We start from the raw sequence: 27901 nt of genomic DNA, 5'->3' as shown, positions 1-27901 counted from the left end.
GCAGCTGCGGAACCGGGATCCCACGCCGTTCAGGCCGGGACCCGGTGGCGGCAAGAGACGCGGGAACGGAGCCCCACGCCTCACCAGGCGGGAGCTCCCGGCGAGACCTCACCATGGTCTCGCCCGCAGAGGCTCGGCCTGCTCCGCATACCGCCGATGGAACTGCTGGTGGCAGCCCACCTCCCACCGAGGATGGGTCACCAAGCAGGAACCCCACGCTGCCAGCGAAGGTGGACCGTTTCCAGTCGACCATGACTGAACGGTCCTACAGAGCCGCAGCGTTGTCCGCCAGGGCTCTGAACGTTGTTCAGGATGTGCTTGACATGCCCATCGTTCCCGAGGGGATTTTCGGCTCCGCTCTTGCCTCCATGCAGAGGAGATGCGAGTCGAAAAAGAAGGAGGACGAGGCCCTCCACCTCTGCCTCCCTCGAAGGGCCCAGCCGCTGCCTTCGCAGCGGCAGCCCTTCGTCCAAGCTGCTCCGAACCCTGCTCGGTTCAAAATACCGAAAACGCAGAGGTCGCAGTCCGCCCGAGTCCCCAGCCCAGGCAGGGGACGAGGGCGAGCTGGCCTAGAAAATCTCCGGTTCCGGCTGCAGCTCAGGCGCAGCCAACCCAGAATTTCGGCCAGCAGTCGAGGAAGAAGAAGCGAGCGGCGCGACAGCCCCTCCTTCTCCCCTCTGTGACAGAGCTGGAAGTCTACGGTTCCCCAGCTCTAAATGTGTTCCCGCCGCCTCGAGAGATGCCTCAACACCATCCTCAAGTCCGCGTAAACACATGTCACACACTTATTGATTTTTCTGTCATAAAACATTTTCCGCTGACGCATCCAGGCTTCGAGCCAAGGGCGCAGCTCGGAAATGAAAAGAAAAATAAAAACAATAAACAGTCCGTCAACTGTTCCCCTTCTGAGAGCAGCTACGGCCTCTCTCAAAGGGCGGACAATTGACGGGTCTGTGAAGGCACCACCGTCACGCGCATGCGCAGTGCCGGCTGGGGTCGTGAAGAAAAGCCCGCCCCGAGTCCCCAGCCCAGGCTGGAGACGAGGGCGAGCTGGCCTAGAAAATCTCCGGTTCCGGCTGCAGCTCAGGCGCAGCCAACCCAGAATTTCGGCCAGCAGTCGAGGAAGAAGAAGCGAGCGGCGTGACAGCCCCTCCTTCTCCCCTCTGTGACAGAGCTGGAAGTCTACGGTTCCCCAGCTCTAAATATGTTCCCGCCGCCTCGAGAGATGCCTCAACACCATCCTCAAGTCCGCATAAACACATGTCACACACTTATTGATTTTTCTGTCACAAATCATTTTCCGCTGACGCATCCAGGCTTCGAGCCAAGGGCGCAGCTCGGAAAAATGAAAAGAAAAACAATAAACAGCCCGTCAACTGTTCCCCTTCTGAGAGCAGCTACGGCATCTTTCAAAAGGCGGATTACAGGCGGGTCTGTGAAGGCACCACCGTCACGCGCATGCGCAGTGCCGGCTGGGGTTTTTAAAAGCACCACCACCACGCGCATGCGCAGTGCCGGCTGGGGTTGTGAAGGCACCACCGTCATGCGCATGCGCAGTGTCGGTGGGGATTGTCGAAAGGGGGCACCACTTTGTTCAGACACTAGAGGGCCCCATAACACAACAAATAGAGACTGAGGGGAAGAGATGTGACATCTCCACTGGCTCTAAGGAGCATGCAGTGGAAGATGCTCACATCATCTGCCTGGGTTTTCAAGACAGTAACACGGGGCTACAGACTCCAATTCGCTGTCACCCCCCCTCGCTTCTCGGGCATTCTGCATTCGCAGGCCCGAGGAGAGTCAGCCCATATTCTGGAGAAAGAGATTCTCTCTCTCTCTCCTAGAAAAGAGGGCTATATCTATTGTACCCGCCGAGCAGAGTCAGGGCGGCTTCTATTCCAAGTACTTCCTCGTTCCCAAACGGGGAGGGAACGGAATTCGGCCAATACTTGATTTGAGGGCTCTGAACAAATATCTAAGAAGATATAAGTTCAGAATGCTCACTCACACATCTCTGCTGCGGCTCGTGCGACAAGACGACTGGTTCACATCAGTCGACCTGAAAGATGCGTATTTTCACATCCCAGTATATTACCCACACAGGAAATATCTGAGATTCGCATTTCAGGGGATCTGTTATGAATACAGAGTACTCCCCTTCGGTCTGTCTCTCAGTCCAAGGGTGTTTGTACGATGTACGGAAGCCGCGATAGCCCCGTTAAGACAACAGGGTATTCGCCTGGCGACCTACCTGGACGACTGGCTGCTTCTCGCACAGTCGGAGCAGGAGGCTGTTACGCAGACAAATGTCCTCGTAAAGCACCTGCTCAACCTGGGTTTCATAATAAACACAGAGAAGAGCATGTTGTGCCCCGCGCAGACTATACTCTTCCTGGGTTTACACCTGAACTCGGTGCCCTTTTCAGCTCGCTTGTCAGCGGATAGAGTGAAAGCTTTCAGAGCTTGTCTCGCTCTTTTCCGGCTGCGCAAACATGTTCTCTTCAGATCATGCCTGCGATTGCTGGGGCTCATGGCGTCAGACATCCTGGTCGTACGACTGGGACGCTTACACATGAGGGAGTTTCAGCGCTGAGAGAGTGATGGTTACTGTGAAATGCGTAATGGCACTGCACCACTGGCTGCACCCGACTTTTCTAGTACGAGGTGTGCCTATGGGTGCTGTCCTTTCACGGAAAGTGGTCACCACGGACGCATGTCTGACAGGTTGGGGAGGTATTTATGAAGGTCGCCCGGTGAGGGGTCTCTGGAGCAGAGACCTCCAGCGGGCACACATAAATTACCTGGAGCTTTTAGCGGTGTTTCTCACCCTAAAACGCTTTCTGCCTTTCCTCAGGGGACATCACGTCCTCGTGAGGACAGACAATACGACCACGATATCGTATATTAACCGCCAAGGGGGTTTGCGTTCTCTCCAGTTACACACACTGGCGCGCAAACTTATCCTATGGAGCGGTAGGCGTCTCCTCTCTCTGAGAGCGACGCACGTACCGGGAGTGAGGAACCTCGGGGCAGATCTACTGTCCAGAGGTATACCACTTTATGCAGACTGGACTCTACATCCAAGGATTGTGAGCCAGCTGTGGGTGCGTTACGGCAGAGCCGCGGTGGATCTGTTCGCATCGAAAGACAACGCTCAGTGTCAGCTGTTCTTTTCGATGCGCGATCTAAATGCACCGTTAGGCGTGGATGCACTCGCGCACGATTGGCCCCCGGGCCTTCTGTACGCGTTCCCACCCCTGGCTCTGATACCCCCAACTCTGGCCAGAGTGAGAGAGCAACGCCACACACTTATCCTGATAGCTCCGCACTGGCCAGCTATGTACTGGCTAGCGGAGATATATCAGCTGCTGTGCGGGCAGCCATGGCAGCTCCCACTACGCAGGGACATACTGTCCGAAGCGGGGGGGGGGGCGATCTTTCACCCACACCCAGAGCGCTTGGCTCTATGGGCCTGGCCCGTGAGTGGTACAATCTAAATACAGTGTGACATGACGCTGACCCTGGCAGCTGCCAAGCGAGCCAGTGGCACTCATGCACTATCTGTACAGTTTTCATGCACTCAGTTTGCCCCAGGGCAAACAGAGTGTGGTTGAAGCCTGACCCTGCCTTTATCTTAAGGCGGTCGGTTCGGGTACCACATTTGACATTAAGGCATCCTCCCCGCCACTGTATTCCTCCGGGGAACAGCGGCCGGATTTGCCGTGTCCAGCCCGTGCTTCACGCACGTACAGGGACAGATCAAGGGTGCTTTGTCATAATGACCAACCCCTTGTGTCCTGGGCTAACCCTTATAAGGGCAAGCCTGTTACTAAGCAACGGCTCTCCCACTGGTCTGTGGAAGCAATTGCTTTGGGGCTCATACGAGTCAGAGTTCGCAGGCACCCTCGGGTCCGCGAGCTCTTTCGACTCAGAGTCTGGCTGCATTCTGGACTCTGTCCAGGATGTCTCCCATCAAAGACATTGGTGCAGCGGCGAGCTGGTCCTCGCCGCTCACTTTTGTCTGCCTCCTAACAGGCTGGACGTTCTGCTCCCAGTGTGACTCAAGCAGTGCTGGGCACCTGGTTGAGTCAGAGCTCTACCTGTTAAGTTCTGGTTGGTTTGGTGATTTTCGAGATAAGCTCGTCTGGCAATACGGGAGCTACAATTTCCCATAGTGAGACATCGAACGGAGTGTTATGAATGAGAACTATATGTTACTTACGTAACCCCAGTTCTCAGAGTAACATGAAGTGAGATGTCTCACCAGACGGCCCTCCTTGCTATGGTGAAGCGAGAAGAGGTGCTTATTTTGAATGGCGCATGCGTTGTGGCGCAAGCTACTTATAGGGGGTGATTCCCTGACGTTGACGTCAAGATCTCCAGCCAATCAGGATTGGCGTAATGAGATTGATGCTTCTGTTTGCTCCGCGATGAGGCGCATCCCATAGTGAGACATCTCACTTCATGTTACTCTGAGAACTGGGGTTACGTAAGTAACCTATAGTTATTACAGCAGATGAATAACACCACTATGTCATTTCGCTTGAGACAGTATTACATTTTACGTTTAAGTACAACACTGGTAGCGGGTACTGTATGTATATTTGAATTACCTTTATGACATGTCTTAGTTCCTTAGTTTCATATTGTGCCTCATTGAGCTCCTTTAGCGAGACACTACAATATATATATTTTTTTTATACTCCAATTATTTACCTCTCACTTTATCCGTACAGATTTCTGTCATTGTGCTGCGACAACACCTGCATTTCCCCTCTGGAGATCACTCAAAGGCTTTTCTTATGTTATCTGAAGAACTGAATGTAATGGCAGTGGTAGGAACTATAGAAGAAAATAGATCAAATGAAAGAAGAGGCGTACTGTGAAAGTACAGTTTCCCTCTTTCTCTCCCATTTCTGATAATGATTCTGCCATAGAAACAGCATGCTTATTGTTATGTGGTTGCTATGGATCACTAGGGTGCAAAACATTCTGTACCAGATTTAAAATGTTTTTTTATTAATTCTTTCATTTGTGGTTTCTCTGCTCACCTGTCTCACAATGAGTCAAGGACATGAAGAGGATGAAGAACCAACACTTGACTCGCCAGGCGGATCACCTGAGATGGATTCGGCAACAAAACATGGACTTGAAAACACACAGAGGTTTGGAAAGAAATGCCACAAATATAATTTAGTAACTGCATCATGAACAGTAGATAAACTAAACACGGCAATCCTGAACAGAAAACAGAAATCTTGCTAACATGTAACGTCATTTAAGATGATGAAAAGAGAAAATGTAGTTATACATTTAAACATGTTTCCACTGTAGGCCTTCTTTAAACATTAGGACTCCCATACAGTTATTGCAGGGCAGTTGTGTAGGGTTGTATCATATTCTGAAGGAACTTAGTTATTGCTATGGCATCTTACCCCTGCATGTATTAGGCTTTCTTAAACTGATAATTAAGAACTGGTTCCAGCACGAGCTCACCTGAATATCTGACGATCCACGCATCTGACGGGAGAGTTGTCACCAGAATCAGCGCTGGCACACAGACTGACTGGAGACATGAGGAAGAGGAAAATCCAGGTACAATTTCTTCACATTTCATGCTAATTAGGAATATCTGACCTTGGTTGGGAATGTCTGAGATGTATATAAATATATTTTGCATTTGCAGACTATAAATACTACAACGTAGGAACATCAAAAGCACCTCATAAGAATGTGGGGATTGCATATGAGCAGGTAAGGTGCAGTAACCTCGAAGATTGTTTAAGGTGACAAACTCGCAATGAGGTATTCTTGCTCGTAAAATCCCTTTTCTCTCAACTTTAGTGATGATGTCCTTGACAAAGTAAAAGCTTTATAGGACAGATAGTAGAATAACTTTATGTCATTTAACTAACATTTGAAGGAGACTTTATAGAGACACCTTAGACAAATGGAGAAATTATGTAATTAGCATATATGAAGTCTGTGTGTGTGTTTTAGAGAAATACTGAAGTTTTCATAGCTTTGTCTATACTTGTCACAGTGTGAGTTTGATCTTGTGAGAGATGATATGACATGGTATCGGGAGACATGGTTTTGATTTATTCATGAAGCACAAGTTAAAGACCTCAAAGAAGTTAATAAATTATGAAGTGTCTTTGTTTTTTCTCCTCAGAGCGTTCCTAAAAACATGAAGTCTGAGTTGGAGATATCCCCAGATAATGAAGTGTTGGATTCGTTCAGCGAGGAAACTCCCAGAGCTCCCGCAGCCTGCCCAGGAGAACCTGAGGAGTCTTTAACTAATCTGGACAAGGTATGGAGATACAAGGTATTTTCTCTTATCGCAGAAATACGAATTCATTTATGGAACATGCAATTAGTTCCTGTCATCGCTGTAGCTTGTTTCAAAACATGCCAGACTATAACATGCTTTTTGAATACCTCATTAGCTGGAATATGTGGATGCTATGTATTTGTGACAGTGTGTTTTTAAAAGAAAATGTGATTTAAGAAAAAACTGAAAATGCCTGTCCAATGATTTCTTTCAGATCTCATCCTCAAGTGGATCAGACTCATCAGAGGAGAAGCTGCAGACTGTGCTGAACATTCGCTGCGAGCACTGCCAGCAGCCTGAGGAACCCCCAGTGACCAGCCATCAGATCGCCAACAGTGTCGACCCACAGGAGGTGAGTGAGAGCAGGCAGCTAACACTACTGTTCATATGGTGACACGCTCATGTTAAATACAAACTGACAGAACTGGCAAAAAACGTGCTACTTTGCTCATGTTGCTAAACGAGGAGTTGCGTTTAGTGTCAATGTGTGCAGCTTGGACTTGAGATGATTATGGAAGCCATGCAAATGTGAATATTAGTTCTAGCTTAGCATCTAAATGTGAAAGATAAACACATTGATGTTTTCTTTTATGACTAATGAACGGCAATACGAATGTCATTCCCCTTAGCCTCAGCTATATGTTGTGCTTTGTGCTAATTATAAAATGTTGGCATGCCAACAAACTAAGTTGTTCAATCAGTAGTTTTAGTTCCATATATTACATTTTTACTTCATAATAATTGTGGCGAAAATAATTGACACTAAATATATCATCTTTATATCTATAGAAAAATACATTTGAGTTTAGGAAGGTAGAAAGACAGTCTGCTACCAGAACTGTACAAAAGCATACAATACAATGTTAGGGTCTGAATGTCTCTACTTGAGCAACCTGATTAGTTGCCTTGATGTAGGAATTTGACTCATTAAGGACCTTGAATATTGTGCCTGAATATGTATTTAAATTAGTTTCTCTTTCTGTCTTTGTGGCAGGTTTTCTGCTGCGAGAAGGCACGGAATAGGGACCCGGCGATGCGGAAAGATCAAAGGTCAGGTTCAATCGTCCATTATGGGCTTCCACCATTGGATGCTTTTCAAATATAATTTCTATGCCCTAAATCTCTGATGTTACATTTTCCTTGACACACCGCAGGTTAAAAGGTGTGGAATATGAAAGCTCAGATCCTCAGACCCCTCAAGCAGGTAACACACTCACACACACACACACACCATCTACAGGCAGACATATCATGCTGGTTCTTACATTACAGCAAGCTAACAACAAATATGTGCCCCCAACACAATATACTCTCAGATGATGCTGTGACCGCCATGATGAAGGTGTTATTCCCTGAAATAGAATATATAGAAATCGAGGATTCTGGAAACACTTTCTCTTTCAATAGACAAAATGCTGGACGGCAGGTATAAATAATGATATCAATGTGGAACGCCTTATTAAGCATAGATGCCTTCACTGATTATTAATGTTGAAATTGGTTCAACAGAGGACGTCACCCCTTGTGAAACACTACAGCAATGGTCAGATATTTATTGTGATTTTTCCTGATGGAACTGGGCATGTGTGGTATCCTTTAACCGGCAATTTACTGGCATGAGATCATACATACTGAGTGTCTGAATGTTTTTACCTTAATCATAATTGAAAGCTATCCATCAGGCAGGCTTGCTATTCTTGTATCTGCTGCCCAATCAGCTGACTGGTGCTGTGTGTTGGTCCTGGAGGACAAACATCCACAGCCTTGCATTCAGGCAGTTTTCACCACTGAAGGGCAGGCAACCTGTTATCACAACAATGGCTGTATTTGGTATGCTTGATTATTGAATCACTCGTCATATATGTATATAGCCAATATAATTGTGTACAATCACCAGCTATCCATAGGAGCTCATTTAAGCTATCTGTATTTTTATCAATAGAATTGGCAGAAATGCCAACTTGTGTGGGTGAGAGGATTAAACCCTCTGAAAGGCTTATTGCTAACAACCTGCTTCTCTTTCGTAGGGTGAATCTTTCTCCATGGGGAGGCACCTACTGCAGTGACACAGGTGGTTTGAAGAAACATTGGGACTGGCTGGACAAAGAGCAACATGTTCACGCTCCGCCCTACCGGACCCTCGCTCTGACACTGAGCCCTAACCTCAACATCCGCATCCAATCCCAGGAGCACATCTGCATCGCTTTCACCTCGGGGAAGCGGAGCATACAGCTAAATGTAGGGGCGAAATTGAAGGTAGGTTACCGTGGTATTAATATTCATGGAGAAATACTGAAAAGTTGAGGAAAAAGACCCAATTGTCTGACTTTTGGGCTTTACTTTATATTGCTGTCGCAGCTGAATCAAGGCAAAGGGCTAACGCTGCCGGGGCTCGACATGCTCCAGCGGTATCTGCAGCAGAAGAGTGCAGAGATCAACGCCCTGCTCCAGAACATCCAGTCCCTCATCCCCGATCAAAAGACTGTCAGTCCACGGAAGGTCAAGCCCCAGCCAAGCCTCATCTCACAGACGGAAAGACGGCAGCTGCCAATGAAACAGCAACAGTCTGCCAAGAAGACCCCTAAAGCAGACGATGGTCATTTGTGTGAAGTGACTCAAACTGTACTATTCACATCATTTGATTTCAAGTGCTTCCAATAAAACCAAAAAACATCATTAACCTTTTTCTTTTTTTAATCAGAATATTCATAAATAGTTTAACTGTACACGTCATTTTACATGGGACACACCAAAGTAAATTGTTAGAATATTTTTACTTTTGTTAACTTGTCGAAGACCACCATGAAACACAACCCATAAATCATACAGTGCAAAACTGCATTATTTTTGCAAAAATAAAAGCATATTAGTTTTAATCAACCTATGTATAAAAAGGAAAAAGTATAAAACATAAGATTTCATTGTATTTTTTTACATATTTGCAACAGAATAACAAAAACATTCAGGAGAGAAACGTGGAAGAGACTTTAAGAAAACGTCCGTAAAGATCAGCTGAGTGGACTCCGCTATGATCAGAGAGGAAACCTATAGCGTCCTATATCAGACCAGCGAGTTCTACTGAATGATACAAAGGCTGTTGCATTTTAAAATAGAGGAATAAAATATTGTGCTGCTTTTTTTTCTCGTTATCCTTCCAAACCTATTGAGGGAATCCAGGCATCTGAAGCCCCTTTACTGGCCCTTAGCTACCAGGCTGAAGAACAACCCTTTAGTGCCTCCTTTTGTACACTTAAAGTGTCCTTGTCTGAACACTCAACACAATTCAACCCCCCCCAGCCCTCACATAGTGTGCAAATTGGTTTTATCCAGAACAATTTGGTGTTAAGAGAGATACAACTGCGGTCATGAATCCACCCTTGTCAAATAATGGATTTCTCCTACATGAAAACAACCCTAACCACAACACCAGATTTGATTTAAGTTGAGCAAAATCATCAGTACCCAAATAATACCCTCCACTTCCTAGTTATGGACTTCAAGAAGAATACCTGAACCTCCACATACTTGTAGCTACTTGAGCCTCCGTCGAAGAATCTTTGGCCTTGTGCAGGTATTTTTTCTTTCAGTTCATCGCTCCCAGTCCAGGTTAGTCTCTGTTCATGTTGATCGGCAGCGTCACATCTCCTGGTCATGGTTGGAGTTGCAACATCCCATAGCTACTCTATCCAGAGGGTGTTTCCAAACTTGGACATTACTTATTCACAGACAGCAGTAGGTTAATCTGAAAGAGAGGCGTAAAAAAATGATGTGTTCACCGTGACTTAGCTGGGATACGTTATCTACTGTTGCTCTCAGCAGTTTTTGGAACTTGCAGCAGTATTATTAAAACTATGTGAGGTGCCCAAGGGCTGTGATAATTCCACAGTGCTGTACCTGCTCCATCGATGGACACGCGATGATTTGTAGGTCTTCTCCGCTGTATTCCTCCTGAAGCGAGGCATGCAGTCTTTGGAATACCTGCTGGATGTTATTCTGTGGAAAAAAGCTATCATATTACTGAGTGCTGGAGGGAAATTAATACTACATTTCCATCTGGCCTATGTCCCCTCACTATCTTGTTTCCATGTCAACGGCAGAATTGTGTTACCCTCTCATTCAGCTTCACCTGGCACCTTGACGAACAGTACACAGGCGGCACACAGATTTCTCTATTAGAGTTCAATCCCGCTGATCATTTATAGCTAAAGGCACAATCTCAAGTCAGATTTAAACAAAAGGGTCGGTCCAAGAGTAACATCAAGCACCGGATTCTCATCTTTACCTTGACATATAACTGATTGAAAGAGCTCTAACTACAGTTACTTGCTGAAATATAAATATTAGTCATGATGATTTATGGTGCTATGAGAGGTTTGTTTACATGTCTGCACATACCAATGCACAACAGACCTATACTATTCAGTTTAATTAGAATAGCCTCTAATTTACATATTTTCAGAAAATTACTTATTAGACCAGTGACTCAAGCACATGGTATTTCTGTTTTGAAACCACCACATGAAACAAAATGAATTACATATTTTGAGCTGTAACACTTTTAAAGAAACATGCTACATCTTAGCGTTTCCGCCACCCACCCGGACAGGCTTGAAAAGGATGAACTCCGTGTCTCTATTGGATAAGTACAAGGACATGCTCTGTAAAGTGCTTGGCAGCTTGCTCTTCATCACCCGGTAGGTAGCCATCACTATATCGTTGATCTTTACTGAAAAGAGGGAAGGAAAAAAAAAGGTATGAGGAAAAGCAGAAAAAACATTGACATGCCCTCTAGCATGCGCTATACACGTTTTGATGAATTATAGTATGATGCCAGTGGCATTCCCTGAGACAAATCTTACCTGGCTGTGCCCAAGGTTGCTGAGACAGACTGTACGTGGGACCACCTTGGATGGCCATCGTTTTCAGAGCTGCGACCTGAGTGCACACACAGCCAAAATATAACAATTTGAAAAGACTTAATTTGTACTGGTGCTGCTATAAGCTATACAAACAAGCACAACAAGCTGGGATTCCATTCTGGCAACTTCAATTCAATTCAGACAAAGAGCTGTATTTACTTAAATAATAATAGATAAGAGTGGGTGGAAGCAATAAAGCAACCAATAATTGCAGCACAAATACTGCATAGAAAGATTCCAGAGCACAATACATTATTGAAAACACATGCATATTTACACACAGTAATAACTAGCATTATAATTAAATATCCTGGATGAAAAACAGCAATGTTGTCTCGAGTTTGCAAGAACGCTATGAGACCTTCAGTGAAGAGTAAATGTGAATTTCACTTTTTTCAAAAAAAGGTTTTTAAGGTGAAAACTAATGCATGAAGGTCAGGATGAGCTTTGGCTGCCTGAGGCTAAGTCTGCCTTCTAAGTGCTCCAACTGTTACCTTGGTAAGGAACTCCTCAAGGTTCCCCACAAAGATCTGAGTCTGCTGCTGGATGAACTGCTCACAGCTGAACTTCAGGTGTCGGTCCACATCCTTCTTGGAGTCAATGTAGTGCTCCTTTATCTCTGGCGTTCCCTGAAGGCCACACAGACGGAGGCGTTAGCACTGTCAAGCGGAGAATCCCTAAGGCACGGTGCTATCAAAGTACATTATGTTTATGGTAGGTTAAATAAAATGGAAGAAAAAAATAAAAACACTACCTCCAGCAGGAATTCAAGTATGGCGTTGTGACTGTTAAATCTGAAGAATTTGGGAACAGCCTTAGGGTTGAGGATTTTGAAGGCAGCATCTTCACATAAAGCAAAGAGATTAAATCAGGGCTGGTGTAGCATTAGAGTGCCCTCTAGTGCTCCAAATCTAATATGACCTTGACTGAGATGAGGGTGATACGAGGAGCGGATGTGCCCTGTGAGCCATCGGTTAATGTTTATTATGGTGTTGGATTGCACTGTACTTTCCACATTAATTGTTGCCACTGGTGCATGTGATAGGCACAAGTTGCTTAATGAGCATGAGAATGTAATGACTAGCTTTATGGAGATGAACACCAATGTTTCCGCCATCTTTAATTATCTTACCTCGCGTTTTCTTCAGGTCCAGTGAGATTTCCTTGATGGCAAAATCGGTGTGAAACGGGGCAATCTGTTCACGCACTATCAGCAGGTGCTTGATCAGGAAAAGTTGCCCATCTATTTGCGTCTACAGAAAGTGATAGCACAGTGTTAAATCCACACTGCAGGCTGCCAACACAAAAGGGCATCTGCCGACTATCCAAGCTACACAGAAAAACTAAAAGCACCATCTCAGAGACGATAAGGGAATATGTCTAATGATAACAATAGCTAGAAAGGGACATATCACTGTGATGGAAAAGGCAGTTGAATCATTAATTGGTCAGTTAAAACATTGGAGTAAGACATCATCAACATGGGGTAGGAAAACATCCTCTGAGATTGATGTTGCCGCTTTAATTTGAAGTGTTAGGTTGAAACGGGCCAGTTAGCACAGAGAGACAGCAAATGTGAAGGTGAGAGAATCCCATAAATAAAAGATGGTCTGCTGAATACTCTGTAGAGCATAATAAAGCTCCATTAAAATAAACTTTAAATGACATCCCAGCTGCTTTAGTTAAGGAGTCTGCAGCCAGAAGGAATTTTAATAACAGAGCACATTTTATCTTAAGAGGGAACTGATCGTATTAATTTCAACGTCAAAAGAAAAGCACATTTCTAGTTATTTTTAGAATTATAACAATCTGAAAAGTTCAGTAAAAATGCAAAACCACACTGTACTCTTAAGAATGTGTGCCAACCTTGTTTTTAAGGATGATATCTGAAGCTTTAAGCAGCGACTGGATGCAGGCAGATAAGGCTTCTTGAGATAAACCCTGGAAGACTGCTCTCTGGAAAAAGACCAATCACAGACAGAAACTCAGGAATAAGAAATACAAACTAAAACATATACCAAAAATCCTGCCATATTTTAGGATAGAACACTATAAATCAGCAACGAAAAAGAAAGATGACTCACATCTATACATCTGTAGAGCTTGGACAGACAGACCAGCGTTCGCCTGACAGTGGGGTACCACATGCCGTGCAGATCAGCAGGAGAGATAGATGACTGCAGGCGCGATGCTTCGACATTCCCTGCATTCATGGAACAAAAGGATGAAGTGCAGGCAACAATAACACCAATTGTTGTAGAATGTATAAAAAGCGAGGGTCACAGTCTGAAAAAACGGACCAGCATTACTGTTTCTTCTGCCATCAGGACTCTCAAGCTGAACATCAGAAAACATGGCCTCTTGTGACATCTGCTTCATCTGCTCTTCCTTCAAGCTCTGAGCTATTCTCTATTGGGTGACAGAAAGGGAAAAACATGATTTAAAAAGATAAAAAGTGTTAGATTCTTCCTTTTCTATCAAAAAGTTTTAAAGTTAAAATACAACAATTCTAGCAGCAGAAACGATGATTTGGAAGGACAGAAAGCCAGATAAACAACAAGAAGTATCATGGGAATCCTGGTGGTTCCAAATAAGGAAAACTGTGCCAATATAAGACATGTTAAGAGATGTTAAATACGGGTTTGGAAGATATTAAATAACAAGTACAGATATTCACAAGACTAAAGACTTTAAGGCCCTTCATCTGCACAATGCATTATCATTTGGTAAAACATGTTGTTGTTGGTAAAGTTGTTTTTTTTCCTTTCTTAACATACATCGAGTAAAATAAAACGTTGCTATGACAACAATGACAGAAATATTTGCATATTTATTTATATGTGCAGACATTCCCAAGCCTTATAAAACTCACATTTACAGTAAATTCAACGTAAAACATTTAGCCAATAATAATAATACATTAAATGTATATAGCACTTTTCCTGGTGCTCAAAGTCTGGTGCTCAAAGCGCTTACAATGCAACAAGGGATACAAATTAAAATAATCTTAGGCTCTGGGAACTTTTCACAGGCATTATTCCCTGATTTTCGCATTTCATAAACAACACGATCAACCCAAAAATACTGCATATATTAACAACTAATTAAAATATTTAGAAGTCGCAGCCATAATTAAATCCATGCTGCGTTAAGCCGGTGGAGTATAAGCTAAACTGATTAAAATTAATGGAGGTTTTGTTTCTAAAGATTCTACAAAACAACATCCCTTCAAAGCGCAACAGACTCACCTCCATCATCTCCAGTTTGTCGGGGTAGGCCAGATCCCCCGGAGCCGGGTTGTAGCCGGTGATATCAGTCTGGATATAAATGTGGGTCCGGTACACCAGCCTCTCCTGGACATCCTCCAGCATCTGCTTCACTAATCCATCAAAGGATCCCAGCTGAGAGGCTACATAAAAGAGGTGACAGGTCACTTTACAGTTGAACCCACTTTAATATCACTACAAATGTGTCTTTTAGTCCTTTAAAACATCAGATTAAAGTTATACGAGGGTCTGTGATGTGATGGGAAATCAGAAAGCAAGGTACTGCCCCAGGAAGTCTTTGTTTAAAAAAAAAAAAGTAGAAGAGTGTTTACTTTCACTGGAGCTTGTGTTCGCTACGGCTCTGAAGTCTTTACATTAAATATTTAAGTACTGAAAGCAGCCGTCTAATTTAGCTTAGACCAAAGACTGGAAACTGAGGAAAAAGCTAACCTGGCACAATATCAGCCTATTAGGGCCTCTAAAGCTTACTTATTAAAAGTGTGTATCACAGGGACTCTGGTTACAGTGCTACCATACAGACGTAACCTCCCAGATTTGATTAGGACCCTGGGACATTTGTTGAGTCATAAACCTCCCTCTCTCTCTCCTTCATTTCTAAAAGTGAGTACTGTGTTCTGTCAAAAAAAGGAAAAAACACCCGAGAAATTCATCTTATAAAAATGTGTTTAATCCATCAAGCACTTTAATGTTTGCACACATTTTACATAATGACGATTCCAGGGAAAAAAATCATTTTATTAAAAAGTTGAGATTGCCCAAACTTTTCTTCGCTAATCTTTCAGTCCACAGACTCCAGCCGAGCTCTATCCCTGTAACTCAGAAATTACCCCCCCCTGTGTGACAAGTGAGATGCTTTGAGGAGAACAAAAGCTCCGACCTACCGTTGTTATGAACATGGTCTTCAAGCATCTCATTCTTGAGGATACTGCAGAGCTCAGACAGGGTTTCCAGGTGGATGATGTGGATGATGAGAGGCCGCAGGACATCATACAGGGACAGACATAACTTCTCCAGCAGCTCGCTGTCAGACATTGAACGACATTTAATTGCTTTGTACAGCTGAGAGGAGTCTAAAATTACACTTCCTGCTCATTTCATGCTCAGACTTTCTCTTCAAGTTAAGGAATAAAGAAATAATTACGCAAACTGTTAAATCGTTTACCCATAAATGGAAATACAGATCGTCTACCCATGCTGTGTAAATTGTTATTCAAGCGCTTATCATATCAAGCCAAACTTGAAATGGCGTTCACGCATTTTGAATTGTCACGCCTTAAACCAACAAGTCCTGCCTGCATGCGTGATGCAAAACAATGGCTCGCTCTGTGTGTGTTCACTTATCATGGAACCAAAGAGGCGGGAGGTACTCACTCCAGTGCAGGTGTAGGCTTAGAGAAGAACTCGTTGTACAGTTGGTGTTCGTCCTGGCAGACGTGAACCATAAAGGCACAGCCACTGCGAACCTGTACAAACACACAAAATGATCGCTTACTGCAGTGACTCCCGATACTGGGGCTCCACTTCAAACAAGCAAGCGAAATCCTATCACATAAATAATGCAGGCTCACATTACAGCAATGATTAACAAGATGCGTAACCTTTCAAGTATCATCAAAAGGAATATCCCGGACAGGTGGTGCCGCTATTATGACTTCGTTGTATGAAATTCTGACCTTTAAATTATAGCATCCCCATCAAGCCAATTAGTGAAAAGTTTGAAATGCCACAGCAGCGTCAAAACACATACGTCTGCTGCCAAAATGATCTTTAAATTATGAGTTACAATTCAAAGATTGAACCTCAAACTACAGCGGTGTGCTTACTAGAGGTCAGTGACATGTTTGAACAGTTAAGGAACTGCCACTGCTTTATAGATGAGGTATTACAAACAACACTCTGCACATTAATTCAACAAATTAGGAGTAAGATTTGGGTGCCTGCTGTGCAATGTATCATGTGCACAGCTATATATGCACCACACAATCCAAGAAAACATTCCTGAGGGAGCATAGTGTGCCTTTTTTTTGCAAGCTCAAATGTTACCTTCATATCACATAAAGATCAGTCGTGCTTTGAACCAGTCATGCCTTACCAGAGCGCAGTGGTCTTTGCTGTTTTGCTTGGTCAGGTCAGTAATGGTGGATGTAATGCTGGGACTGAGGAGCAGGTCTCTCTGGTCCAGGTAGCACTGGTGGATTTCATCTAGGAGCTGATGGTATCTGTCCACATCAATATAAAGGAAAGATGGGTCGATTTGGCACCAAAAACAAATATACAACCGGAATAATGCCCGTTTATTCTGGAGAGATGCTACCACTCACTCTGGGATCTTCTCTGCCCGTTGTTCTATCTGTTCAATCAGAGACTGAAAGAAGAAAAAAGCATCAATCAATGTTTTATTACAGACAAAATGATATGTGGAAGTTCAGTGGAAAAAACAACTTACCCTGACTTTTGGTGCAGCTGCTCTATACCTAACATAGTAAAGAGTAAAGGCACTGTCTGCGTTGGTCAAGCCCATTGAGTCCTGGGGGAGAGAAATATAATATCAAGTGTTGACATTAGACTATCCACTTATGGTATGAATGACTCTTATTTTTGACTTTGTAGGAGAAGGAAACGTACCCTTTTGGTTAACTGGCTTGTGAGATTCTGCATAGTGTTTACAATGTGGATCTTCATGAAGTGCATAGCTTTAGAAAGACATTGTTTAAACTTGGCCAAATAAACCGGATAGTCCTTGAAGTTGGGCTGCATGAACAGAGATAAACAACTGTTAGACGGCTGTTATTGTGATCACATACCGTAGATTGCGATGCATGAGTCATATAGTTATGCTAAGTAAACAATGTGTTGTCAGTGACTTGATTTACATGTTCCACTTACAGTGGGGCAAAACAATATTTAGTCAGCCACCAATTGTGCAAGTTCTCCCACTTAAAAAGATGAGAGGCCTGTAATTTTCATCCTAGGTACACTTCAACTATGAGACAAAATGAGAAGAAAAAAAAAAATCCAGAAAATCATATTGTCTGATCTTTAAAGAATGTATTTGCAAATTATGGTGGAAAATAAGTATTTGGTCATTAAGAAAAGTTAATCTCAATACTTTGTTATATACCCTTTGTTGGCAATGACAGAGGTCAAACGTTTTCTGTAAGTCTTCACAAGGTTTTCATACACTGTTGCTGGTATTTTGGCCCATTCCTCCATGCAGATCTCAGCAGGGATCGAACATCCGGTTTCACTATGAGTGGTCGCATTTTCGAGAGCTCCCGCTTTGGCGGTTATTCCTCACGATTTTTTACATATTTCATCCTCCTGACAATATGGATTATGGACTCCTACCTCAACTCATCAATAAGACAACATCACTTAGAGAAGGAGAGTAATGAAAGCGGGGATAAAATGAACCACAATGACTTTTACCTTCTCAACGGCTGGGAAAGGAAACACCTCGCTTTTGAAAGTGCAAGCATTCATGCATTATTAACTGCAAATCCGACGCGAAAGTACTTACCCCCGTCAGGCAAACTAGACCGAAGAAGTATGATCGTCTTGGTCTTATTGTTAGCGGGAGACATCCATCTGAATCCGGGCCCGGTGCAGACAAGAAGCCAGTCCTGCAGGCTCGAGCAGCTAGCATCTCAATTAGCATCAGAACTAGCACCTCTTCCGCTGCAACATCAACTACGCGACGACAACAGAGACCGTGGAGACAGCGGAGACCAAGGAATAAACGGAGACTTCGAGATTCCCCCGGGGACGCCTCGGCAGACAGACACGCATGAGGCAGTGACGAGAGGAAGAGAACCGAGATCCGAGGGAACAAATATCCGCCATGTTGTTAGCCACCCTGCTAGCATATCAACGGCTAAAGCTACAACGGAGCCTCCCTCCCCCCACCACCACCACCAAGAAAAAATAGTATATGAACAGGTCGAAAAGTACCTCGCGGAAAAGAAACTAATCTATGAATTTCAATCTGGCTTTAGAACATCCCACTCCACTGACACATGCCTTCTTTATTTGAGCGACCACATCAAACAAGAGGTGGACGAGGGCAAGTACTGCGGCATGGTGATGCTGGACCTACAAAAGGCTTTCGACACTGTCAATCACCCCATTCTGATTGACAAGCTAAAAGCAATTGGTTTTGATAAACTATCGGTGAGCTGGATGCAATCCTACCTGGAGGGGAGAGAACAGATGGTGGAGGTAAACGGTACTCTGTCCCCCCCCCCCCCCCCCCAGTGAGCTGTGGTGTTCCACAAGGAAGCATATTAGGTCCGTTACTGTTCCTAATTTATGTAAATGACATGTCATCAGCTTGTGACTGCAACTTGTTCCTGTTCGCGGACGACTCAGCCCTGCTGGTCTCTGGCAGGAACAGGTTGCAGGTTGAAAAAACCCTCAGCTCCGAGCTCGGCAGAATCTGCACCTGGCTCGCCGATAATAAATTATCATTACACCTGGGTAAAACAGAGTCCATTCTCTTCGGTTCGAAACATAATCTCAGCAAATCCGACGACTTCTCAGTTGCAGTGGGCGACATTATTGTCACAAGTAAGAAGGAAATTACATACCTAGGATCTATTCTTGAGGCAAACCTCTCCTGTGACAAAATGGCATCCAATGTAATAAAAAAAGTCAATCAAAGAACTAGATTCCTATACCGGATCTCCTCTCTGGTAAACAAAAACACCCTGAAAACTCTGGCAGGAGCACTCATTCAAGGGTACTATGACTATGCTTGCACGTCATGGTACCATAGCACCTCCAAGGCGCTAAAAATAAAACTTCAAACATCGCAAAATAAACTGGTCAGACTACTGCTTGACCTTTCATCTAGAACCCACCTCACCTCTGCCCACTTTGACAACCTAGGATGGCTTAGAGTAGATGACAGAGTACAGCTACTTGCAATGGGCCTGGTCTACAAGATCCACTACACCTCTATGGTACCCATGTACATGTCAAAATTCTTCCCAAAGGTCAAGGAATACCATGATCATAACACCAGAGGGAGCTCCACAAATCATGTGAAACCCAGATTTGGCACAAAAAAGGGGGAATACACGTTTCGCAATTATGCCACATCAAGGTGGAACGCTCTTCCCACAACTGTAAAGGAAAGTAAAACTACACTTACCTTCAAAACCTCTCTTAAAGAGCACCTTCGGGGGAGAGCATTGCAAAACTGGCCCCGGTAATGGTACAAATCTCAACCTGTCGTTCAATGGATGGACAGCTTCCCACCCCCCCCCCCCCCCCCCATCTATGTATATACTCGCATTTTAGACTCTGTTACTAACTGTATATCTGTAGACTTGGTATGTCTTAAATGTCCGGTTAGGATGTATTAGAACAAAATCTAAAATGAAAATTGTAAATAAGCAATCTGTATGTAAAAAACCACCTGTATGTAAATTGTAAATAAGCCATCTGTATGTCAAATATGTCTTATATGTCTTAAATTATATGATGAATTGGAAATGGGGGACCCTGATGTAAACAAGACGAAAGTCTTTCTCTGGTCTGCATCCCCTTAACAATTGTATGTTTTGAGCTGTACTGTACTGTACCCAATATACAAGCTGTTAATAAACTTTTCAATCAATCAATCAGCAGTGATGTTCTGGGGCTGTCGCTAGGCAACACGGACTTTCAACTCCCTCCAAAGATTTTCTATGGGGTTGAGATCTGGAGACTGGCTAGGCCACTCCAGGACCTTGAAAGGCTTCTTACGAAGCCACTCCTTCGTTGCCCGGGCGGTGTGTTTGGGATCATTGTCATGCTGAAAGACCCAGCCACGTTTCATCTTCAATGCCCTTGCTGATGGAAGGAGGTTGTCACTCAAAATGTCACGATACATGGCCCCATTCATTCTTTCCTTTACACGGATCAGTCGTCCTGGTCCCTTTGCAGAAAAACAGCCCCAAAGCATGATGTTTCCACCCCCATGTTTCACAGTAGGTATGGTGTTCTTTGGATGCAGCAACTCAGCATTCTTTCTCCTCCAAACACGTCTAGTTGAGTTTTTACCAAAAAGTTCTATTTTGGTTTCATCTGACCATATGACATTCTCCCAATCCTCTTCTGGATTATCTAAATGCTCTCTAGCAAACTTCAGACGGGCCTGGACATGTACTGGCTTAAGCAGGGGGACACGTCTGGCACTGCAGGATTTGAGTCCCTGGCGGCGTAGTGTGTTACTGATGGTAGCCTTTGTTACTTTGGTCCCAGCTCTCTGCAGGTCATTGACTAGGTCCCCCCGTGTGGTTCTGGGATTTTTGCTCACCGTTCTTGTGATCATTTTGACCCCACGGGGTGAGATCTTGCGTGGAGCCCCAGATCGAGGGAGATTATCAGTGGTCTTGTATGTCTTCCATTTTCTAATAATTGCTCCCACAGTTGATTTCTTCACACCAAGCTGCTTACCTATTGCAGATTCAGTCTTCCCAGCCTGGTGCAGGTCTACAATTTTGTTTCTGGTGTCCTTTGACAGCTCTTTGGTCTTGGCCATAGTGGAGTTTGGAGTGTGACTGTTTGAGGTTGTGGACAGGTGTCTTTTATACTGATAACGAGTTCAAAGAGGTGCCATTAATACAGTTAACAAGTGGAGGACAGAGGAGGCTCTTAAAGAAGAAGTTACAGGTCTGTGAGAGCCAGAAGTCTTGTTTGTTTGTAGGTGACCAAATACTTATTTTACCGAGGAATTTACCAATTAATTCATTAAAAATCCTACAATGTGATTTCCTGGATTCTTTCCCCCCATTCTGTCTCTCATAGTTGAAGTGTACCTAGGATGAAAATTACAGGCCTCTCTCATCTTTTTAAGTGGGAGAACTTGCACAATTGGTGGCTGACTAAATACTTGTTTGCCCCACTGTATATAAATAATGCATTAATTACACAGAAGGCATTTGAAAAATAATTACTGCACTTTTTTAAGAACATATATTTAGTAGCTGATTATTACATTGCTGGTATTTAAATGAGATTTGTAAAAGCAGAATAGGAATGTTGTCAAGCTACTTACATTTGAAGAAACATATTCAATGCAGTCATCCAATTTGGACAGCATTGGTATAAAGCCTTCATTATTTACAGACAATGTTGGTGAGTTCAGTTTCTGCAAAAAGACAAAGAAATATCGAGTTTTAACGAAATTACAAACAGTTACAATTATAAACTTCAAAAACTATAATCAAAATGTGTAATTTCATGAGTTTTTAAGCTCAAGCCAAAGTATTTATAAAGTAATTAAACATTTTAGAAAAAATAACATAAGATATGTAGTTGACATCCAAAACAATGTTTTTAATGTGGGGAAACAACTGCTGATCTTTAATAATAATAATTTGGTTAACATGTAATCATTACTTGTTATGTACATCATCTACAATGCATACATGTTTTTACCAAATGTTACAAAATGTCAAATAAAAACACAAAAAGCAGCATACCGTGTTTATGTTTTCTAACTCATTAAAGTATGAGAGTTTCTGCTGTATGCTTTCCGCCAGGTCGACAAGTTCTGACTGCAAAGAGAGTAAACAACAAACCACAGTTTACACAAAACAAAATGACAGTTTCATTTCAGCTCAAGCTCTTCCAGTGGTCCAATCGACATACATTTGTGAACATAAGCAGCTGTTTGTGGGAAGAAACTGAATACTGCAGCTCCGATAAGAAATGAAATATGCCACAGAAAGAATGAGCAGCTCAGGTTTTTGGAGCTGTAAAATGCTTGCCAGCTATCTTATATTCAGACAAGCTTACAACTATGTCACGCTGTCTGAACCAGATAGTGTACTGCATTCCTGGGTCATCTCCAATGACTACTTTGAGTGTTATCATAGTCGTTTTTACATGATTGCGAACAGCTCCATAGTCCAAATCATTGAGAAAGCTAATTCTGAAGTTTCTTGGTTTGGAGTGATTTTATGTTTTCAAATAATATGCTGCTATGGACCAGGGGTTCCCAACCTTTTTTCCCAAGAGCCCCCCCAAATGACTCCTGTTGGAAGTTGCGCCCGGGTGCAGCAGCGGTAATTAAAGTTTAAAAGTCTCAAAAAAGCTACAACTACTGTCACAAACTGGGTGAATGTGAAGTATTTTGTTAAAGGAGGATGAAAGCGTAATTAAGGAGCACTATTGGAGTGACTTTGATGGTTATTGGACTCAGGATTAATTCATTTGGATTCCCGCTGGATGAAGAAATTAAAAGACGGCACAAGTGGAAACAATTCACAAAGAGATAAACTGTTTAAAACACATGCTCAAAGTAAACCGGATTTTGCCGATGTGTTTATGTGGATTCAAAAGTCGTAAATAATCTACAAAATGGAGGAGACCGATCTGATCGGAGCAACTGTGACAAATAATCCAACTGAAACCGGCATGGACAATGACTATGTTTTAAAAATGCGCTTATCCAGAAAAGCCTGGTTTGGACACTTTACGGGCAGAAGAAACATTTATATTAAAGAAAGTAGGGATGCACCGAATATTCGGCCACCGAAAATTATCGGCCGAAAATGGTTAAAAAGGCCCTTTCGGCTTTCGGCCGAAAGGGTTTTAGCACCGAAAAAATATCACCGAATGTCAGAACAGGCTTACGTTGGTAACCTAACGTGTTGTTGTGATGACGTAATAAAGACGCGGCGACCATGCTCGCGGCTGGCTCACAGGGGGGGGAACATTGACCTTTGTCATCGAGATTGCCTTGAGCCTTTAACAAATCGTATTAAATAATCTGATGACAGACTGTAAACAGAATAGCTGAAATTTTAACAAACTAAATAACTCAGTTTCCTCTAATCATTAACCCATGTTTGTATAATGTAGTTAACTCCGTGTGTTGCTGCTAGCATACATAACACCTGACGTGGAAACGTTACTCGTGGATGGGGCTACAGAGCTGCTAGAAAGACGGTCGAACCCGGTACATTCCTCCGTCTGCATGCGGTGCACTTTTGCTAAATGTTTAGACAAATTGCTCGTGCTTACATGCTAAACTCTTATTGCACTTATGGTAACAAGTATTCTCAGGCCCGGACTGGCCATCGGGAGGACCGGGAGGTTTCCCGATGGCCTGGCCTGTTAAGTGGCCTGCTGGCCTGAGGAATTTTTTTTATGTATTGTGAACGCAACGCTGCGCAAATGTGGGTCTGACTCTGCCTCACAGAGGGTGACTGGCTGTCTACATGATGTGGCCTGCCGACATGGCCACTTTCATACAGATCATACACTAATGCCCTCGATTGGTCTCGTGTCATTCAAGCTCGGGAGGGTGTGTGTGTGTGTGTGGCGCGAGCAAGCGAGAGAGAAAGCGCGTGCACTGGTTACGTGTATTGTTGTTGTTAGCATCCGGTGCTAGCTAGCGGCGCTAACGGAATGAGCTGTCAACAAGGTGGAGGAGAGTCCTCTGCTGTCAGACTGAGAGGCTGATAACTACAGCTCAGGTGAGGTAAAGGACTTTAGAGTGTTTAGATAGTTAACTTAGTCTAAGTTCACTGTGGGTCTCAAACGGTTTGGTCACCATTTATGTAAACACATATTTCCATTTGAAGGGGGAGTGATTAGTAAAATATAGATGAATAATACAAAAAAAAAAGTTAACTAGGTGAAAAAAGGCAAGATAAACTTTAAAAACTTGTTGAGAGCTAAAACTAGTCTTTGCTGCTGCCTCAAAGAGGAGCAGGGAGGAGACGGGTGAGGCTGGTTCAGGAGCACAGACACACTATGCCATGCTAACTATAAATGAACCAAAAACAAATAAATAAACAAGTTTCAATGTTTTTCCATATTGGATATGGTATGTTATTGGTTATGGCCATGTTCTTATGATTATTTAAATGTATACAGTTATGTTTCATATGGGTGTAGTAGTCTCTTTATTTCCCCCTCAAAGTGCACCAGATTGATGCATTTAAGTCCAACATTTAAAAAAAAAAAAATCTTCCGCATGCCCCCGGACCCCCCTATAGGATTTGAGGTCCACCTCCACTTAAAATATGTTCACATGGATAGGTTCCTAAATAGATTTGCACTTTAAAAAAAAAATAGTAACCCATGTCCATATGTTTATTCTGGGGTAGTTTTAAAGTTTCACTATGGGCAGCAACGCTGTAAATATTGACAAATAAATCCAGGAAAATTACACAAAATAAAACTGGTAGTGGCCTGGTTGGGTGTATAATTCCCGGCCTGACTTATTGTCCCAGTCCGGCCCTGAGTATTTTCCACATCGAGACGGGTAAAGTTTAACCACACCTCGGAGCGCGTTCTCTCCGCCATCTCCGCAGTGTGCTCCGCTGCATGTAGCAGCTGCGTGTGTGTAAACTGCCCCGCCCCCTCGCACACAGACGGGGGAGATCTCGTCTGATCGAAAATACATCATAGACGCATTTGTTGTCTTTGCATATTAGAAACGAGTTGGCGACACTAAGACTGCGATATAATGTTTTTTAGCAATAATACATGACATATATAAATGTACTGTATGCATTCAAAAGTGCTGAATAAATGTTTTATGGACCCATAATAGTGATTATTATTTAAGTTAAGTGTTGCCATAATCATGTCTATTTCCATAATCAGGTAGCTGAACAACATTGGTAAAAAATGTATACATTATATATATAATGTATACATTTTTTACCAATGTATGTATATATATATATATATATTTCTATTAATCATTTTCGGCCTTTCGGCATTCGGTTTTCGGCCAACTGTTTCCTATTTTCGGTATCGGTTTCGGCCAAGAATTTCCCATTCGGTGCACCCCTAAAAGAAAGAATTATACATTTCTGTCTTTATATGCCTATAATAGCTACTAACTTGAATTTTTCTTCAAATTAATTAATAAATAATGTTTTATTGTAATATAGAGACAAGGCTTTTAGTGACAATCATTTATTGCGCTACAATTATATGTAAAAAAATAAATGATATTTGGCCTTAAATCATCTGAGGCCTGGTTCCCCCCCCTGCGATCGTTGGCGCCCTCCCAAGGGGGGCGCGCCCCCCAGGTTGGGAACCACTGCTATGGACAATCTTGCACTAATGAATATTCCCAAAGATATTGAAGTGACTGTTATTTTGTATATATTGATTGTTGTGTTTTTATCTTAAAGGTAGGGTAGGTAAGAATGGAGAAACCAGCTTGAGTGCGCTAGAATTTGAAAGTACGAAGCCGAAAAAAATCTGCCCCTTCCTTCAGACTTCCTTACAGAGCCCCTCCTCCAACACACACGAACGCGCACATGACCAATGAGGGCACGAGATAAGTTTGTGCACAGATGGAAGGCTGACAGGCAGGTAGGCCATCCAGTTACTTTAGCCGGGCCGGCTCAGATGATTGGTCGTGCTTTTTACAGCGCCACGGCTTCCACAGATGAAATTTGTTTATGTATTTATTGTCAAAGCATTTAATGTATTCATTGGGATGTTAAGAGCATTCCATGGAATATAACAAAAAGTGTTTCTGAAGTGAATTACCTACCCCACCTTTAATGTGTGCATATGTATAAATGTATCTGTTGATTGTGTATATAGGATATACATATTTTATACATATTGTTATATATATATATATATATTTGTATTTTTGTATTCGGGATCGTGGGAAACGGTATTTCGATCTCTCTGTCTGTACCATGGTCTGTACACACAAACTGAAAGATTGATAATAAAGTTGACTTTGACTAAATACCCAGCATGTGCTGTATTTCAGGAAAAATACATTCAGTGAAATTAGAATTGAAACCTATTATAGCTTTTAGGAATCTGCTGCGTGGCTTTTAGAGAGCAGTGTGCAGCTTACCTGCTCTTTCAGGAGCTGTTCACAGGCTTCGTGCAGGGTGCCAGTCTTATTGGACACAAACAGATACTGTTTCTGAAGAGAGTCCAAGTGCTCCAGGGCGGCACTCACATCTTTCAGAATAGCATCGCATTGTTCCTGGTAGCAGTTTAGATCATCTCTTGTTTTCCTGAAGGTGAAGCAGAATTATTATTGTTGCGCTTACAAATAGAAAACAATGATGAAGTGAGGCATGCTTCTTGTTTGCAAAGCATTTAGATACAAGTATTAACAGAAAAGTTGATGTACTGTTGTTGAAAGTGTTTCACTAGCTGTCAAAGGCAAAATACTGGCTTTGTTGTCAACAATGTAGGTGTGGCCGGCAATGCAGAGTAAGAGTATAACCAATAGGGCAGCATAGTAGCAGATTATTTATGGATTTTGTTAATTTGATCGTAATCTGATGCCCTGAGATTTGACACACCTCGTGCAACTTTCTTAAAACAAAATGAATATGTCTGTAGATATTTTTGTCATTGAATTATGTCAAGCTAGCCTTCGCGGCATTCCAATGTAGAGCATTGAGTTTGCTTGACATGAAATACTTATATTAATAGTAAAGAACACAGTTTTGCCTTGTGCAAGTGAGTTGGTTCTGCATAATCCTTTCAAGAAGTGTTGTTAAAACAGTCCTCCCCTAAACACATGTACAGTAAATACATTCAGAACACTGTAGAAAGGGTAAAGCACTTTTATTCACCTGTATTTTGCGTTCTCATCCTGGTCCATGTTTGCCTGTAACTTGGCAAACCAAGAAAAAAACTGCAACACACAAATTGGCACTGTATTAGCAACATGTATCTTACTGTGATCGTGTATGTCTGACTCTCAACAGTACTGCTTCCTGCTGGCAATGACAGTCACCTGTTGTGCAGTGTCTATCCTGTCATTCTCCATGTCCAGCATCTGGAAACCCTTGAGCAGGACGTCCTCTGTTGACTGGGGAATAGTCGCTGTGAAGGGGGACTGCAAGGACCGCGACGAGAGGCTGCACAAATCCTCGATGGGAAGCTGCAAAACAAAGCAAAGCTCTCTGTTTTTAAACCTACCCAAGCTGCCTCCTCATGAAGCTAGCTGGGTGGCTTGACGTGGCGGAGTAAGCATGCTAGTTAGCCCACAAGCTAACATCCCGTGATATATGAAGGGTAACATCATGTTTACATGGCACAGAGCTGAGCTAAATTCACAAAGAGGCAACTTCTGGTGTCATTTAACCTCACTGACTTTAAGAAAGTAAGTTAGCAACCTCTGTTAGCATGCTAGCTGGCTCAGGAGTCACACTTACCTCTGCCGGGACAGAGAGCGTTTCTGCGGCGGCTCGGATCTCCAGGACAGCGTCCATTTGTTTCTCCGTGAGGGGAGCCATGGCATCGGTCCGTCGATCCCATAATGACAGTTTCTCCCGGGTGTCTTTTTCTGTTAAATCCAAGAGGGACTGATCTGTGGACGCCATCGTCACTTCGTACAGCAACAACGTCAGCAGCAGCGA

At 43.2% G+C, this 27901-nt stretch overlaps 2 protein-coding genes across 8 annotated transcripts in view; one reads left to right on the top strand and one right to left on the bottom strand.

Moving 5' to 3' along the window:
- LOC117544341 (glutamate-rich protein 6-like) overlaps nt 1–9010 on the top strand; it is a 9711-nt gene extending 701 nt beyond the window's left edge. The window contains exons 2-13 of one of the 6 annotated variants that reach the window (XM_034213289.1): nt 5072–5165; nt 5486–5595; nt 5687–5754; nt 6176–6313; nt 6549–6686; nt 7329–7384; nt 7489–7538; nt 7651–7760; nt 7844–7923; nt 8006–8164; nt 8362–8590; nt 8693–9010. In XM_034213289.1, the coding sequence (XP_034069180.1) occupies nt 5125–5165; nt 5486–5595; nt 5687–5754; nt 6176–6313; nt 6549–6686; nt 7329–7384; nt 7489–7538; nt 7651–7760; nt 7844–7923; nt 8006–8164; nt 8362–8590; nt 8693–8995 (1482 nt within the window). In that variant the 5' untranslated portion in view covers nt 5072–5124 and the 3' untranslated portion in view covers nt 8996–9010. Of the gene's footprint in view, nt 1–4490; nt 5596–5686; nt 5755–6175; nt 6314–6548; nt 6687–7328; nt 7385–7488; nt 7539–7650; nt 7761–7843; nt 7924–8005; nt 8165–8361; nt 8591–8692 lie in introns of those variants that run through there. The other 5 variants (XM_034213288.1, XM_034213287.1, XM_034213291.1 and 2 more) reach the window with 5 other exon arrangements.
- cog3 (component of oligomeric golgi complex 3) lies at nt 9011–27901 on the bottom strand. Of its 2 annotated transcripts, none has more exons than XM_034213279.1 (23): nt 27698–27901; nt 27277–27423; nt 27113–27174; nt 26377–26542; nt 22010–22084; nt 21583–21675; nt 17166–17291; nt 16987–17067; nt 16862–16905; nt 16633–16759; nt 15912–16003; nt 15422–15561; nt 14502–14662; nt 13554–13662; nt 13338–13456; nt 13120–13209; nt 12386–12506; nt 12008–12096; nt 11748–11882; nt 11194–11269; nt 10933–11060; nt 10229–10327; nt 9011–10076 (listed from the first exon to the last, which is right to left on the bottom strand). In XM_034213279.1, the coding sequence occupies exons 1-23, from the start codon at nt 27863–27865 to the stop codon at nt 10047–10049; spliced, it is 2478 nt and encodes an 825-aa protein (XP_034069170.1). In that variant the 5' UTR covers nt 27866–27901; the 3' UTR covers nt 9011–10046. The 2 variants fall into 2 exon arrangements, with proteins under 2 accessions (XP_034069170.1, XP_034069171.1); XM_034213280.1 differs by having other exon boundaries at nt 13563–13662.

This window comes from Gymnodraco acuticeps, unplaced genomic scaffold (assembly GCF_902827175.1).
Source record: "Gymnodraco acuticeps unplaced genomic scaffold, fGymAcu1.1, whole genome shotgun sequence".
NCBI classification, from domain to species: Eukaryota; Metazoa; Chordata; class Actinopteri; order Perciformes; family Bathydraconidae; genus Gymnodraco; species Gymnodraco acuticeps.
Note: the sequence above shows the minus strand (reverse complement) of the source record. Positions and strands in the feature narration are given on the sequence as shown.

What these genes read in the sequence shown, in the direction of transcription:
- cog3 (XM_034213279.1), bottom strand. Translation starts at nt 27,865, where the DNA reads ATGGCGTCCACAGATCAGTCCCTCTTGGATTTAACAGAAAAAGACACC. An exon ending in ACAAACTGGAGATGATGGAG is followed by an intron (nt 13,663 to 14,501) that starts GTGAGTCTGTTG and finishes GTCACCCAATAG; the next exon opens with AGAATAGCTCAGAGCTTGAA. An exon ending in ATATCATCCTTAAAAACAAG is followed by an intron (nt 12,507 to 13,119) that starts GTTGGCACACAT and finishes CACTTTCTGTAG; the next exon opens with ACGCAAATAGATGGGCAACT.